General features: G+C 35.6%; 1 protein-coding gene across 1 annotated transcript in view; it reads right to left on the bottom strand.

The window, feature by feature from the left end:
• Positions 1-16,662, bottom strand: part of LOC150085463 (kynureninase-like) — a 243,115-nt gene that overhangs the window by 10,393 nt on the left and 216,060 nt on the right. Inside the window, exon 12 of the mRNA XM_090374572.1 lies at positions 14,857-15,075. Within this exon, the coding sequence (XP_090230698.1) occupies positions 14,857-15,075 (219 nt within the window). The remainder of the gene's footprint in view (positions 1-14,856; positions 15,076-16,662) is intronic.

Genomic DNA, 16,662 nt, shown 5'->3' with positions numbered 1-16,662 from the left:
CAGTTGATCCCACTGTACAGAATTTAAAAACTGTTGGAGACCACTGTACTCACCTTTACAGAAGCAAATACCCTTTCCTTTACCCCTGATGGTAATTAAATCTTTAAGTAAATCCCACATCAGTACACTGTGATCACTGCCACCTAGTGGTTCCTTTATCTGCAAATTCTTAATACACGAATGATCACTGCTGATAACCAGATCAAGAGTATTACTTTCTCTGGTTGCCTCTCGAACATGCTACTGCAGAAAACAATCATCCAATAAATCCACAAAAGACTGACTAGCGTGTGAGTGACCAACCCACAAGTTCTAGTCAATATCTGGGAAGTTAAAATCCCCCACTATAAGACATTCCGATTTACTAGCCCACTCTATTTCTCTGTACAATTGTTCATTGTACTCATTAGGCCCATAACAAACTCCTACTCTTATTTTTGCTTTCGTAGTGCTTATGTCACACCAAACTGACTCAACAGTGCACTGTTCATCTATATCAACTGGATGCACTTCTTTTGATTTTATGTTTTTCTTAATTAACAGCATAACACTTCCTCCCTTTCTATCCTGTCTATCCTTTCTGTACACATTGTACTCCCCAAATTCCAGTTCAGTATTCCTTATATCTGTGTGAAACCACGTCTCTGCTATCCCAACAATATCCGCCTTTGATGTCTTGACCAACACTTCAAATTCATCAAATTTATTTACTATACTTCTAGCATTGGTATACATGCAAGCATACATGCTCCTATTCCTAGTTACCCTAACACATCCCATATACCCACCTATTTCAGGATGACTGCCATCCGTCCCTGAAAACCCCAACACCCCTCGCTCCTGGTCGTTACTTATTCTAATAGAAGTTGTGCAAGAATCACCTTCACCTCTGCCTATGGCTACTGTTAAACTATTAGTCCTTGTATTCTCCCAAGCTATCAGTTTTCCGACCCACCTAACACTGCCTCGATAGCATCAGCAAATATTTTTGCACCCTTTCTATTTCAGTGTATCCCATCCCTGTAGAAGCAGTCTCTCCTGTTAACAAGTACAGTCCAGGCTGAAAAAAATTCTATCCCTTGAGCCTTGCACAATCTTTCCAGGGCCGAATTGATCGACAAGGCTCTCATCATATAGTCCCTTCTATCGTATCTGGGCAGAATTGCAGACACTTTCAAATTCAACCCTAATTCTCGGCTTTTGTTCAATAGTGACCTGTACTTGTTAAGTAATTCTGCCGGTCTCCTACTCTTAATATCATTTGTGCCAACGTGTACAATTATATCACCTTTTGTGCCCTTAAAAGATGATATCCGCTCTACAACGTCATCAACCTTTGCCCCTGGCAGACATACCCTGGTCCTGTTCCACCTATCCTTTTTACAAAGGATGTTTCCCGTTTCCCTGACAATAGAGTCACCAACAACTACTAGTTCCTGTGGGACCAACACATTCTGCTGTGGGGGTTGCCGCTGTGTTGCGTGATGACCAAGTGCAAGCTCTGACGTTATTGTGGGCAGCTGAGAGCCTGATGGGCCCCTCAATTTAGATCTTTCGAGGGCATCCACCCTGTTTTTCAAACTCTCATATAGGCCCATAACAACGCTGAGTTGTCGCCTGATTTCCGTACACTCCTTACATCGCGCACACACAAAGACATCCCCCATCGCAATATCATGTTCCATTCCAGAGAGTTTGGCAAACATTTCACAAGCTGCACATTTTTTTAGGGTGTGATGCGTTGGAGAATCACCTCCCCTCAGTTCTCCCCCCGAGTCACAGCACTCCTGCCACTTTGTGCCCATTGCTTTGCTGCTCTAGTTTGGGGCATGATACTTTAAATTAATAAGATCAATAAATTAAATGTCAATACTACGCTATCTAATAGAAACAGTGAAGCGTATTATTCTATATAATTATACATTAGAGCTACCTAGCTACCTCAATTAAAAATTTGAATTCCCTACCACTATATACAAAAACAATGACTGCAAGATTCGAACGAAATAACGGTTTTACCTATATTAAGTAGTAATCCACAGAAACTCTTTATCTAAATTAAAATAAAAATAACCAGCGTAACTATAACTATAAGACTACGTATTAAGTACAATATAAAATAACAATTATGTAAATAAAAAGGCAAACACTTATCGTTTTTTTGGAGCCTGTAACTCACAGCTGTAATTTTTAAAGAGTCAGCGCCCTCTCTTTAAATGACAGGTAGGTCATCTACACAGATGTTAGGTTATCTGTGTAGACAGATGTCCTGACATCTGTCTACACTGTTCAGAGAATCTTATATCAGATGGTATAATTATTCCCAAGTTCTTGCATTATCAAATGTCTTGAGTTTGGTTTTCTCCAAATGGTACATTACTCTAGGATGACTGCCACTCCGAGACCTTGCATTTTTTAGTGGTATACCTTAGCCCAACTAAATTTACTCATGTCATTTTAGAGTAGCATAAAGTGACTACTATCCTTAAATATCTGGTCCACTTTTGTATTATCTGAAACTTCAACATTTAAATATTTATATCAATATAATTTAATAAATACTGGAAAACAACAATACTCATTTATAACCACTCTATACCTTTGCAGTATGTTAAAGTAGTGGACTTATGTTAATTTTGCAGGAATGCAAAGGTATGTTGTTAGACTGAAGAGAATTCTAATACCATGCATTTATTTTTCTTAATTTTTCAGTTCAAAGTCTAATACTTGATCCTACTGGAAAAGCCCTGTTGCCATATTTCTGCTTTTCATTATTATAATTTATTCTATTTTTTGAATTACAGTCTGTTTTGTTTTGAAGCAATACATACACTAACACAACAGTATTGAACTACTGAGTGAGATTTTGTCTGACATCATTTGGTTATTTTTCTCAAATGCCTTTGTCCATTAACTACTTTAGTTGCAGTTCCTATGGCCTTTATCATGTATAAAAAGGTTTGATCTATAAGTTTGGTGTTGAAAAATTAAATTTATTGATTGATAAATATTTACATTAATATAATATTCTTCAATATAATCTCCTCCTGTAACCACACACTTGTTCCATCATACCTGCTGCTGATCAAATTTTTTTTTTTTTTTTTTTTTTTGAGGTTTTTGTGAATGCTTTTAGGTAGTTTTTCATATTTAATTGGATTTCCTGAATCAACTCGAATCATTTTCCTTTCATGTGCTGTTTTCATTTTGATAAAAGCCAAAAGTCATATTGTGCCAATCCCCATCTTAATTTGGCACCATGTTTTTGTCAGTCAAATGATGAAATTTAAATTTTCAAATTTCTTCATTTTAAGTACATGCAACAAAATGAGAAAAACAAGTGTTCACTTAAAACATCTTTCTTCTAGACTGATACATAATAACAGGTTAAAATTTGGCATGTGCATGCTCAAAAGTGTCATAAGCTCTGCTTACAATCTTTTAGCTACCACTTCTATGTTCAGAAATTATAAGGTCGTTCACCAACTTTTTTAATCAGACCATATATGTTGCTAAAAGTGTACGGTGGTCTGCCTGTGTATTCAGTCTGTGGTGTCCAATTTGCTTTTGTGCGGTGGAAATGTGCTCCTGCTTTCTCTTGTATTTGGTGCGTTTTAAGGCATTCCCCATATGTACAAATATGTGTCCCTTGAAGATAAACGTGTGTTGAGTTAATAGGCATAATTTTCAGTGTTGGGACTGTGGGTTGCGAATATCAGTGAGTGATCAAATTACAAACTGAGTAGTTGGTTACCCATTGCTTTAAATAGTGTTTTGAAATTCTCCATAGACTTAACATAAGCCCATAGACTTTGTATGGGATAAAATGGAGACCTAAAAAGTTCTATTTTTTGAAATTTGCCATAGCAATATAAACATTTAATGGCACCATATAAGTTCACAGTATACAGGAACAATAGATATTGAATAATATAATATTGGTCTTTCAAGGGAATATCACTTTATATGTGATATTCTTGGTGGTATTTTCTAGATAAGATTGCTAATTTTGGCTGTCTTTTTCAGCCTTAAACTACTTATATCTCCTTATCTACTGGTTTTAAGAACCCAATCTTTGGTAGGTAAAAATTTGGTAGGTAAGCTAAAAATTTACTTAATTTTAAGAATTTTTCCAGCTCCCCTTGGTAGTTAGAAGAAGGGATTTGAAAACCTTGATTTCGATAAATCTGAACTTTTATGCAGATTTTTTCATCCAGCCAGAAAGGTGTTAATACAACCAAATATATGGAAATATTAAGATTTGTTTTTCAGGCCATTGAAGAAAGAGGATTTATTTACTTATAGATTTATTTTTCTGGCCATTGGAAGAAGAGGAATTAATTTACTTGATAAGAGATAATTAATTTTGTAACTTTGGTTTTTAATTTCTTTACTCAGTATTACTTTGGTTTCTAATTACTGTACTCAACATAATTACAACATGAGTAATAGAATTGGCAAAAACATTGATAGGGGATTCCGATGCCGAGGGCTGCTCTTCTGCATCAGCGTCTGTGGATTCTGTAAGGAGGAAAAGGTCCCTGGATTCAATTAAAGTGATTAGGAGTAGAAATTAAAGTGAAGGATGAATTTGTGCAAGTAGTTGAAGCTGAGGTGGCTATGGGTCCTTTTAATGAAAATATAGATAAACAAATTGATACCAACCAATCAGAGTCAATTCAGAATTCGTCATTCAAAGAGGGACTGGATCTTGAGGATCTCTTGAGGCTTCAACGGTATATACTAAGGTTACAAAAATTATAAAGGCTTTGAGTGAAGTTATGACAGTGGAATCTAGTAAGATTACTAAAACAGCTTCGAATCATATCCATGATTTGTGGGCAGATTTGGAGGCTGTAATAACAGCACTATTAATTGATAATGAAAGGTTGAAAGTGAAACCTACTGAACTTGAGGTGAGAGCAGGTATTTTTGACCAGCTGATAGAAAGACAAAATGACTTCCATAAGAGATCTTTTGCTGATGTAATGAAACAAAAGTCTGGTTCTGAGGGATCTGATACGCGTAGGAATACTTTGAGAAGTACGCAGAGGACTGTTGGAGATTGGGTACGACCCTCGTCTTCATCTGTCTCTCGAGGGGTTATTGACCCTAAAAATTTGGTTATACTTAGACCTTCGTCTGATTCTGCTTTGGCTTCCAGCCAAAAGATGTTAAAAATCTTGTGACTGAGACACTTAAAAAGGACCATAAAAATATGAAAGTAAAAGGCATTCATCTTTTGAGGAATAAGGGGGTACTCATGGAGACTAAAAATCATGATGTTGTTAATATTGAAAATGCACTGGCCTTGAAAGAGGCTGGAATATCTATAGAAAAACCGTGAATGTCTAATCCTATGGTTCTTATTTATGGTGTGCCAAAGGAATATATGAAGGAGGAAATAACTGAAGATTTATATCTTCAATTATTTCCTCCTTAATTCATAGTCCTTAATTTTAAGGACTATGAATTCAAAGAAGATGAAATAAAAGAGGAAACTACGTTCAGATTTAATTCTGGATCGGTAACTAACTGGGTAATAGGTTTTTCTTCCTGTCTTTTGAAGTGTCTGTTTCAGAGTGATCGTGTTTACTTGGGTTTTACTTCAGATTTTGAAAATTCACAGTTGTGAATAAATGTTTCAAATGTCTAGGTTATGAGCATTCAGCACGGGTCTGTTCTCACAAAAGTGTCATGTGGACACTGTGCAAATGGAAGTCATGTCTTTGCAGATTGTACTAATAAAGATAATTTGCTGCAATGCATTAATTGCAAGAGACAAAACAGAGATTGTAATCATTCTGTCTGGGACAGTAAGTGTCCTGAGTATGTAAGAGCTGTGGAATTTGTAAATAGGAGAACAGTTAATGAATAATACAAATTCTTATTGATTTCTTCCTGGGGTTTATTATGATTATAAAAATATAGAAATTTTACAGATTAATGGACAGTGATGTCAAGCTGTTGTCGATTAGATTCAAATAGCCACTGTAGAGAACTCATTTGACATTGTCTGTATTCAGGAGCCATTTTTCTTTGCTCAGGTTGGAGGAGCGACCCATAGGATTATGGGATTCCCATCTTCTGCCAGGATCATTGCATCTAGTGATATGCTACCAAAAACAGCGATTGTGATTTTTAATAATGATTTAGTGATTACCTCCGACTCAGGTTTATGTTCTGCATGCATGACATGTGTGTTGGTTTCATCTATATACTTTTCGTTCTATTTGGTTGTACTTTATTGTCCTCCTGCAGAGGAAACTCAAATAATTTTGCACCAGTTGGAGGACGTTTGTTTGAGATTTGCCTCGCAAAGATTGTTGATTGTTGGCGATCTGAATGCTAAATCACATTTCTGGAATAGTGGATTTACCAATGCAAGGAGAAGATGTATTGAAAAGTTAATTCTTTTTTATGGCCTTTGTGTACAGAATCTTCCTGATGGATCTTATACCTTTTCTACGGTGAATGGAGAATCAAATATAGATGTAACATTGACATCTTGCTGAATGGCTGATAGGGTGCATGACTGAGATGTTAGATTAGACATGATCCATAGTAATCATCGGGCAATTACTTTTAGTGTAGGTTCTAATGATGCAAGGGAAGATGTCTATGTTCGGGATCTTACAAGATTTTGTATGGACAGAGTTAACTGGGCTAGATTTAAAGAGTATCTGCAATCTACTTTTAGTGAAAAGTGTGTTGAAGACATGCCTCAATGTCTGTGACTGAGTGTATTAATTATATCCAATATTTGATAAGTCAGGCTACTGTAATGTCTACTTGGAAGAAACAATCTAGAAGACCATTGGTTCCTTGGTGGAGTTCCGCTTTTGGCTAGTCTGAGGTCTGTAATGAACAGGGCTAGGAAAAACTATATACGAAATAGACTAATAATAATAGACTAAAAAACTAATAACGAAACAGACACCTCTCTGAGGACGACGTGCAGCTACTGAGGGAGGATTATTGAGAGGCTTGCAGAAATTTTCATAGAGCTGTAACTGCAAATAAAATTGACTGCTGGCAGAATTTGGTTAAAGCTGGAAACACAGACCCTTGGGGACTGATTTACAAAATCTCTTGTAATAAGATGCTTTGTGGGGATGTATATAACACAGTTACTAGTAGTAATCAGGAAACTCTGGATTGATTGTCAATAATCTTGACAACCTCAACATTGGTTGTCAATAATCTCAAATTTGTTTCCATGTTATATTCCTCATGAAGATACTCAAGAGCAGTGGAGATTTGGAGAGAAAATATGGAATATGTTGGATCAACTGATGCAGTATTGTTCAACTTAGTGGATTTGGCAGCAGCGATCTCAAAACTTAATGTTAAAAAATGCCTAGGAATGGACTTAACTGAAAATCAGGTCCTTATAAAATTCTTTGAATTCTTCCCTCAAGTTTTGTTGAATTTATTTAATAAATGTTTTACAGGAGGGGTTTTTCCTAGACCCTGGAAGCAGGCACTGTTGAAGATTTTGCACAAACCAGGGAAACTGAAAACTGACCCTAGAGCTTATAGGCCAATTTCTCTTCTTGCTAATTTGAGGAAAGTATATGAGAGGATGACTGCACCCAGCATTTCTAATTTGTTGGGAAGTAGTCATCTTTGTTCAGAGTGCCAACATGGATTTAAAAAGGGTCATTCCACTGAGAATGCAATAATATCATTACTTAATTATGTGACTGAGTCTACTAGATCATATGTTCTCATGGTCTTTATCGACTTTGAAGGAGCTTTTGATTCCCTATGGTGGGAGAGTGCTATTAATTCATTAGTGTCCGCCCAATGTGACTATTACATACTTCAAGTTATGAGATCATATTTCCAGGATAGGATGGTTAAGGTTTGTGCTAAACATTTATCATATAGTAAATCCATTTCTAGAGGATGCCTGCGGAGATTGGTTTTGGGTCCTCTGCTGTGAAATGCTGTGTTGAATCAATGGTTGATTAGAAATGGTGAGGGATATGTTAAAATAGCCTATGCAGATGATTTGGTTATTGGAATGCAAGGACGTTCCAGGGCTGATTTGGAAAATAAAGTGCAGCTTATATTGGAGGACTTGTTTTTGTGGGCAAATATGAATAAATTAAAAAATTTCACCTAGTAAACTTGTTTCATGGTGTTTAGAAAGCATTTTGATTATCGCAGGCCACTTCATGTAGTGGAACTGGACTCCTTGTGAATAGAGTCCAGGTTCCCTACGTTTCCCAAACAAAATACTTGGGACTGATAATTGATGATAGATTGTAATTTCTGCCACATGTTACTAAAATTAATAAGAAGGTAAGAAATGTTACAGCTTCAATTGCTCGCATTTCAAGAAAAGAGTGAGGATTGAGTAAAAAGATTTTATCCCTTTATTACAATACAATATTTCTGCTAATAGTATCTTATGCAGCTGGTTCTTTAGGGTGAATATAATAAGGATTGCCTCAAAGCTCTTATCATTGCAGCTTACAGTGCTGTTGCCAATAACTTCTGTACCTAGAATAGTACTGAATAATGCCTTATAGGTCCTTGCAGGTTTTTTACCACTGGACTTATATATTGCTTACCGAGGCTTGCTATATAAACTATGAAAGGGCATCTCTGTGAATATTTTAGATATTACCATGGATCTTGCTAATAATATCAAAGAAGTCAGGTATTTGGAGCCACTTAATAGGAATTTGGCAGGGTAGATGGGACACTAGTGAACATGGTTGGTTTGTTTGTTATTTGGTTTTTAGGAGCATTAGCAACTAAGGCCATATTGCTCCGAGGATATGCGGTGGTCATTCCCGACCTTTTCTGCATCCTCTGTATTTGGTGGTCATGGGCTCAAACCCCGGTCTAATCAAGAAGTGTGTGCTACGCACTGCTGCTCCTGCCCACCTGGCTACAGAGGCACCGTGAACATGGTGATGTTACCAAAAGATATATCAGAGCAGTGGAATATGTGTCGCAGCAGTCTTGGTTTTCTCCTTTAATGCCTACGTCCTTTTTGTATGGGTCATGGATCTCTTCAAGCTAAATTATTTGAGAGAGGATTGGAGCCAGACCCCATCTGCTCCTGTGGGGGCTCATGAAACACAGACACGTTATGTTCTCTTGTGTCGAATACATAGAGAAACATTGACTTCGCTTGACCGGCATTCCAAATTTAAATGAAGATAATGTGTCTGTTCTTCTTGAGGACACTGAAAAGTTCCACATGTTCCAGGAGTTTTCAATTGCAGTCTTCAAGCCGACCGGGATAGCCAGGTGGGTAAGGTGCCTGCCTGGCAACCCAAAGGTCGTGGGTTCGAATCCCGCCTTGGGCTTGGATCAAAGTACTGCAAAAACCTTGGAAGGTGCGCTATGGCCACAGAAGCCGATGCGCCAACTACTACCAAAAAAAAACAAAAAAACTTGAACCTGGAACCTTTGTTTCGTTGTTCTTGGTGATCTTCCTAGATTCTGGCAAGCTAGACTTGAATTTTGTTGTGATGTCTGGCCTCACAGTTTATTTACCACATTTTTTTTTTTTTTACCAGGACCCAGCTTACACTTTTATTCTAAATAATCCTCAGGCCAGTTATGTAGTTTCTACAACAACAGATTACCAAGGTGAAGATGGGCTTATGCCTGGGAGCCACCCCGATACAAGAAAATACACACTTACACATACATGAACTCAGATTGTACAGAGAACATATTAATATAAGTAAATAAATCTTGTATATAAATTGATGTATATATTCTTGAAATTGTAAAATTGTGTGTAATAAATAAATGAATGAATGAAAATGCCTGCGTATTCACAGATCTGCAAATTATGCAGGCTGAAAACTTCAGAATAAATTGGATAGGAATTCTACTCCCTCTGGTTAACTATAACCCCAAATGAAGAGGCCTTTAAGAATTCTTATATCAGATTCTTATACCAGTCTGCAACAGGATTCAAAAGCAGGCCTTTACAAACATATAGCAAATCTTTACAATATGAGAGATATATGGCTCATTTTGCACAAATATGTCATTACAGGATTTTCAGATTCTGAACTGATGGGTGTTTAGTTATCCACTGATAAGGCACCAGTAAGCACTGGAATGGCCATCTTATGTATTAAGAATAAATAGCAATATAAATTAATATTGATATTTATTCATGCCATTATGTGGCATGAATACTCATAATTCATTAGACACTTAGCTCCACATTATTAATATATGCAATTTTAAATGGATTATTGAGAGTCTCAGAAGTAGAAATTTGACAAAACAAAATTGTTTAAAGTTAAAATATTTCCTATAAAAAAGCATGCCCAAGTGTGCAAACAAACTTTGAGAAGACAATAACCTGCTCAAACAGTGGCGTATCCAGGTATCATTGTAAGTGGGGGGGCATGGTGACCAGGGTTTTGAGTTTTTTAAGAACACTTCTTGCGTCCTTTTTCTTCAATTTCAAATTTTTTTGGTTAGGAAGGGGGGCATATTCCCCCCTCTGCCCACCCCTGAATACGCCCGTGCTCAACGGTTTTTGATAACAGATACCAAAGTCAGATCCAAAACATTGACAAGGATGCTATATTATTTAGCATATTGGGTGTGCCTTTTGGTAGGAAACAGATTTAAGTGTCTAATTTCTACTTCAGGGACTAAAAAAAAAAACCATTTAAAATTACATAATTAATCCTTATGACATTAAAAGTAGTACTGTTTATTCATAGTGTAAGACAGGTAGTTCATAATGATTTGTTTCACAATATATGACTGCATTTTTTTAGCAAACATTTTGCTTTATTATTATTATTATTATTATTATTAGCCATATGGTGCAAGGAAGCATTGAGGCTTTTGCTGCACCAGCCAAAAAATATATATTAGTAAATTAATAAGAGGAGTATACCTCAATATAGTACGTGGAACACTTCCGTATGATACCCTCCAGAAATTAAAACGGGAAAAAACGAAAAAATCAACAACTTACCGGTACATTAAAGTAAAATATAAATATAATTAAAGTAAAATATAAATAAATAATTATAATTATATAAATATAAATATAATTAAAGTAAAATATAAATAATTATTAATATATAATTATAATTATATAAATATAAATATAATTAAAGTAAAATATAAATAATAAATAATTTAATTATTTATATTTTACTTTAATTATATTTATATTTTACTTTAATGTACCGGTAAGTTGTTGATTTTTTCGTTTTTTCCCGTTTTAATTTCTGGAGGGTATCATACGGAAGTGTTCCACGTACTATATTGAGGTATACTCCTCTTATTAATTTACTAATATTATTATCAACGTAGAACATATTGAGTATTACAGCTCTGATTCATACTATCAAATTAATTTTCAAACTCTTATTGACTATTTCATTCACTTCCTGTCTCTCCAGTAGTATACAATCGATACACACAATTATGGGAGATTTTTTGAATCGCTTGGTACAAAATTACATTAAATCTACACTAAGGTACTCGGCCCAAAGTTACCATATTTCTTTCCTAAAATATTGCCTTCAAAACAACATCGTTCCGAAGTTTGCCAGGGTGAATTTAAATCAAAAAATTTCAGGCATAAAACAACTATCACTGGCGACATCACGTAATATTGTTAAGCTTGCCTTAAAATCTCGATATTCGGATAAACAAAAATACCTTTCCCAGGTTAGGAAGCTTCGCGATAAATTAAAAAATTATCTACATCCGAACGATTGGTCTGTATTGAAGACCTCCATAGATTTGCGACGGGAAGCACAAGCCTCAGAAATAAAAAACAGACACGTTAATAAGTTGCAAACATTATCGAATAGTTCAAGACACGTTCATGCGAATTCTAACACATTGTCGCGAGCTTGCGACCAAGTTCACACGAGTTGGGTGACATCCCCCCCACAGACACATAACGCACTACCACAGAATATGTCGGCTAGTTCACGAATACCCCCTCACCCAGTATCCAACGAACCAACATATCAACAGGTTACAAATCTTTCCTCGTGTACACTATCGCAGGACCAGATTTCACTTTTATCCAAAGGATTAAATTATAATTTACCACCTCGAAAGCTGCCAAAAAAACAATGCGTAATTGATATTGAATTTGGACTTCGTAGTGTTCCACAAAAAGATGTATTTATTCAACAAGTTAACCAAGTAGTAAATAACATAAAAGAAACGCGACTTCCTAAATTGAATACACATGATAGTTCAGCTTTACGAGAACTTCGAGAAAATAAGGACATTATTATACAGAGGGCAGATAAAGGAGATACAGTGGTAATACTAGATAAACATGATTATATTAATAAGTTAGATTCAGTTGTGTCTGATACCTCCACTTATCGTGAAGTGGACCCGGCACTGTTTACCAATTTGGTAAATCAATACAATAAAACGTTAACCACATATCGTAAAAACGACTACATTACTATGGTTCAGTTGAAGGAATTGAAGGCCAGAACATACAATATTCCTGCACTTTTTGGTCAGGTAAAATTACACAAGCCTGGATTTCCGATTCGACCTATTGTTTCCTACAGGAACTCGGCATTTTCAGCCTTAGCCACACATGTATATAATATTATAAAACCTTTTAGACAAGTTATACAATTTGGGATTAAGAATTACGATACATTATTTAATAATCTTAAAGACTGTAGACTCGGCGACAATGACAATTTATTCTCATTAGATGTTACCTCATTATATACGAATGTAAACGTTGAATACACATTAGATATTATTTAGGATATGTTAAATAAAAACTCGACACCGATTAATTATACGAAGCTGCCCATTAAGGAAATTTTTCACTTAATTAAACTATTAGCTGAGGCTAACTACATCACCTTTCGAGACAAGGTGTACAAACAAATTTTTGGATTACCAATGGGTTTGAGCCTGAGTGGCTTAATGTCAGAGATCTATCTCTCAACGATTGAACAGATACATTTGACACCTTTTCGTCCCCGTATCACATACTATGGGAGGTATTTAGACGATGTTCTAGTTATTACTGATAGTAGTACTATCCAAGACATTTTACATTCGTTTAATAACATTCATTCTAGACTCAAATTTACATTGGAAAGGGAAGATACGGATACTAAGTCATTAAACTTTCTAAATTTCACGCTTACCCGTGACTCGAACAAAATACAATTTAGCATCTATCGAAAACCCACAAACACCGGTATGCTTCTTCAATGTAATAGCTACCACCCGTTCACCTACAAAAGATCGATTATCTTTAATCAATTTCTAAATGCCTATAAATATTCAACGACGGATTCTGCTTTGGACTCAGAAATACAAATATTAACTAGCAGATTCTTGAACAGGGGTTATCCCATTAACACAATAAATCGAATTAGGGTACAAGCTAAGGATAGGATAAAAAATACTACACCAATCAACAATAGTAATATCAAAAAATACTTTATTTCTGTCCCATATGTTGAACAGTGGCACAAACAACTTAACAGATTCTTTAAAGATACCGAATTTAAAATTATAGCTAGGCCTATACGGAAGTTACACACTATACTGAACAATCGCTCGGTTCTTTCCGCGTTCGCAACACAAATTAATGATCTAGTATACAACATTTCTTGCGGTGATTGCGACTCGTCTTACCAGGGTTCGACGCGGTTTTCTCTTAATATTCGTGTAAATCAACACGAAGCCTCAGTTCGTGCTTCTCGTTCAGCAGCGTCAGAATTAGCCTTTCATGCCATTAACGAAAAACATACTTTTTTATTTAACGAGGCCAAAATACTTAACGTTCAACGTAATTATACGCGACTATTAATTGCAGAAACCGTTGAAATTAAATTACACGAGAATTCTGTTAATGTTCGGCGGCCATATTTGATCTCCGATGCGTGGACCTTTACGCGCATGCGCGAAGACATATAATCACTATTTAAGGTGCAGGTTTAGCCTGATTCGGTAATTTTCATTCCTGTGATCACGACAGTCGGTCGAAAAGCATTGTCAGCTTCAGGAAGGAAAATCGTTTTGAATATTTTCGTTAGATTCTTTTAATTGCGTTAATTTGAATTTTAATTGTTTTGAATTGATTTTGAATTGTGTTAAATTGATTATTTAATTATTTATATTTTACTTTAATTATATTTATATTTTACTTTAATGTACCGGTAAGTTGTTGATTTTTTCGTTTTTTCCCGTTTTAATTTCTGGAGGGTATCATACGGAAGTGTTCCACGTACTATATTGAGGTATACTCCTCTTATTAATTTACTAATATTATTATCAACGTAGAACATATTGAGTATTACAGCTCTGATTCATACTATCAAAAAAATATATATATATTCTGAGTTACCCTGTGAAAGAGAGACTCTCTCTCTCTCTCTCTCTCTCTCTCTCTCACTTCTGACACTTGCTCTCTCTCAGAGCAAGTGAAAGGGAATCACCAAGAGAAAAATAATGATATCCAGCTAAGGACCCTGGGTGTGCCAAGTCCATACCAGATGTGAGCCCCTGGGGGTAGTAATGTGCAAAATGATGCATTTGCATATTACCAAGATACAGAATGTGCATTTGTACATTTTATATTTGGTTCAAATTAAATTTAATTTAATTTGAATCTGATAGAGATTTAATTTGAAAAATATAAATGTTAGATATAAACTGGCTATGCCTGCATTATAATTTTGAGATAAAAAAAAAGTGAAGTGTATCAACTTAAGTTTTTAATCAAAGTTTGTTGTAATTTTCCTTTAAAAAATAATTTTAAAGTTGCAAGAGGCCAACTTTCTATTTGGAATATTTAAGATGCCACGTAAAAAATTAAAAAAAAATTAATGATCTTACCACAACACCTCTATTTTCTAATTCCTGATGAATATGATGAAGCGAAATTGAGAATATAAGACTTAACTGACAGCCCCTTTGTTTTGGATCTTCAGGTGTGATTATTTTAATAAGTGCTTGCGAGTGAGCAGTTTTGATCTGCTTTAAAAGATATTCTAGATAACCTGTCAGAAGGAACTGCTTTTGCTGTAATCTTCTGATTCCAACTTGATTAAAAATCTGAATAATTTAATAAGAAATATTTATATATTTACAGACAAAATATTTTATAAATGAGAGCTGAAATAACTTGTAACAAAACAGAATTATGCAGATGTCCTTAAATTATATTTAAAAAATTAAATACATGGCATTTAAATTAATAATGTTGTTATTCATAAAACTGATTTACATTTTTGTAATAGGTGAATAATTCAAAAATATGTATAAACTAAGAATAAACAAATACCTCTCATGAAACACCATTATACTTTTCTTTCTGTAATTTCATAATTGTTGTTTGCTACCTTCACTCTTATATAGAATAATTAAAAATCATTTCACACTGTATATCCAATGCAGATTGCATACCATTTGGATCAAGTTATATTAGAAACTTCTGGCCATGTTCATTAATGTGCATGTTCTATAATCAAATCCATCTGCAGCCATAAAAAAACAAAAGGACCACTGCCATGATGTAACTCTCTTCTGATTCTATATCAATCAAAGCATAAAAAAAGAAAATTTTTTTTTTTTTTTTTGGACTTGTGTTGAACTATACCAAAAAGACAATTTATCCTGTTTAATATGATACAATAATGACTACATACCTTGTAAATATATTTAAAAAATATATCATTATAGATCTGATGAAAACGTAACCAGCTTAATTCTGAAAGAAAAAAAAATATATACAGGGTGTCTCAAAAATATTGGTACAAACGTTTAGGGGAGGGAGGTAACATCTAAAGGAATGTGAATCGCATAGGAAACCATAACCGGAAACGTCACGGGAAAGCAGTAGCAGAGGCACAAGAAGCAGAAATGGCACAAGACAGTAATTAGTGGCAAACATTTATTTAACATAATATTAACAATGGAGTACAAGATCGATGCATTTCATGATGTTACAACAGATGCTCGAAGGTTCCACCATGAGACACGATGCATGCGTGACTCTGACGCAGCATGGATGGGCGGACATGGTCAAACACACCTGGAGTTTCTTTGACAGTAGCAGCAGCAGCACAGACGAGTCTCACCGTGAGATCCATTTTCGTCTCCATAGGCGATTCATACACAATAGATTTGAGGGCCCCCACAGAAAGAAATCAAGGCTCGATAAATCAGGTGAGCGTGGGGGCCAGGCAACGGGTCCACCATGGCCAATCCAAGATGCCCAAAACGCCTGTTCAAATGGTCACGAACACACCTTCCATAATGGGCAGGCGCCCCATCATGTTGAAACCAAATGTTGCATCTCACATTTGCTGGAACATCATCAAACAACCCCTGGTAGAACTTGTTCAAGAAAGTTCTGATATTTAGCGGAGTTCATGCGGGATGGTAACAGGTATGGGCCGACTAAGCAGTCACCGACCATACCTGCCCACACATTTATTGCGAAGCAACGTCATGCTGCATGGGGGCGCACACCGTGTGGGTTGTTGTGAGCTGACACATGAGCATTGTGCTGATTGAATAAGCTTTCCCGAGTGAAATAAGCCTCATCTGTGCACAAAACATAGGCTGGAAAATTCAAATCTTGAACACTTTCTTGGAGAAACCACTGCGCAAAAGCCACACGTACAGGATTATCTTGGG

The sequence above is a fragment of the Mastigoproctus giganteus genome, chromosome 5 (assembly GCF_048544385.1).
Source record: "Mastigoproctus giganteus isolate SK-2022 chromosome 5, ASM4854438v1, whole genome shotgun sequence".
In the NCBI taxonomy this organism is placed as follows: Eukaryota; Metazoa; Arthropoda; class Arachnida; order Uropygi; family Thelyphonidae; genus Mastigoproctus; species Mastigoproctus giganteus.
The sequence above is the reverse complement of the archived record's forward strand: the minus strand, read 5'-3'. Positions and strand labels throughout refer to the sequence as shown.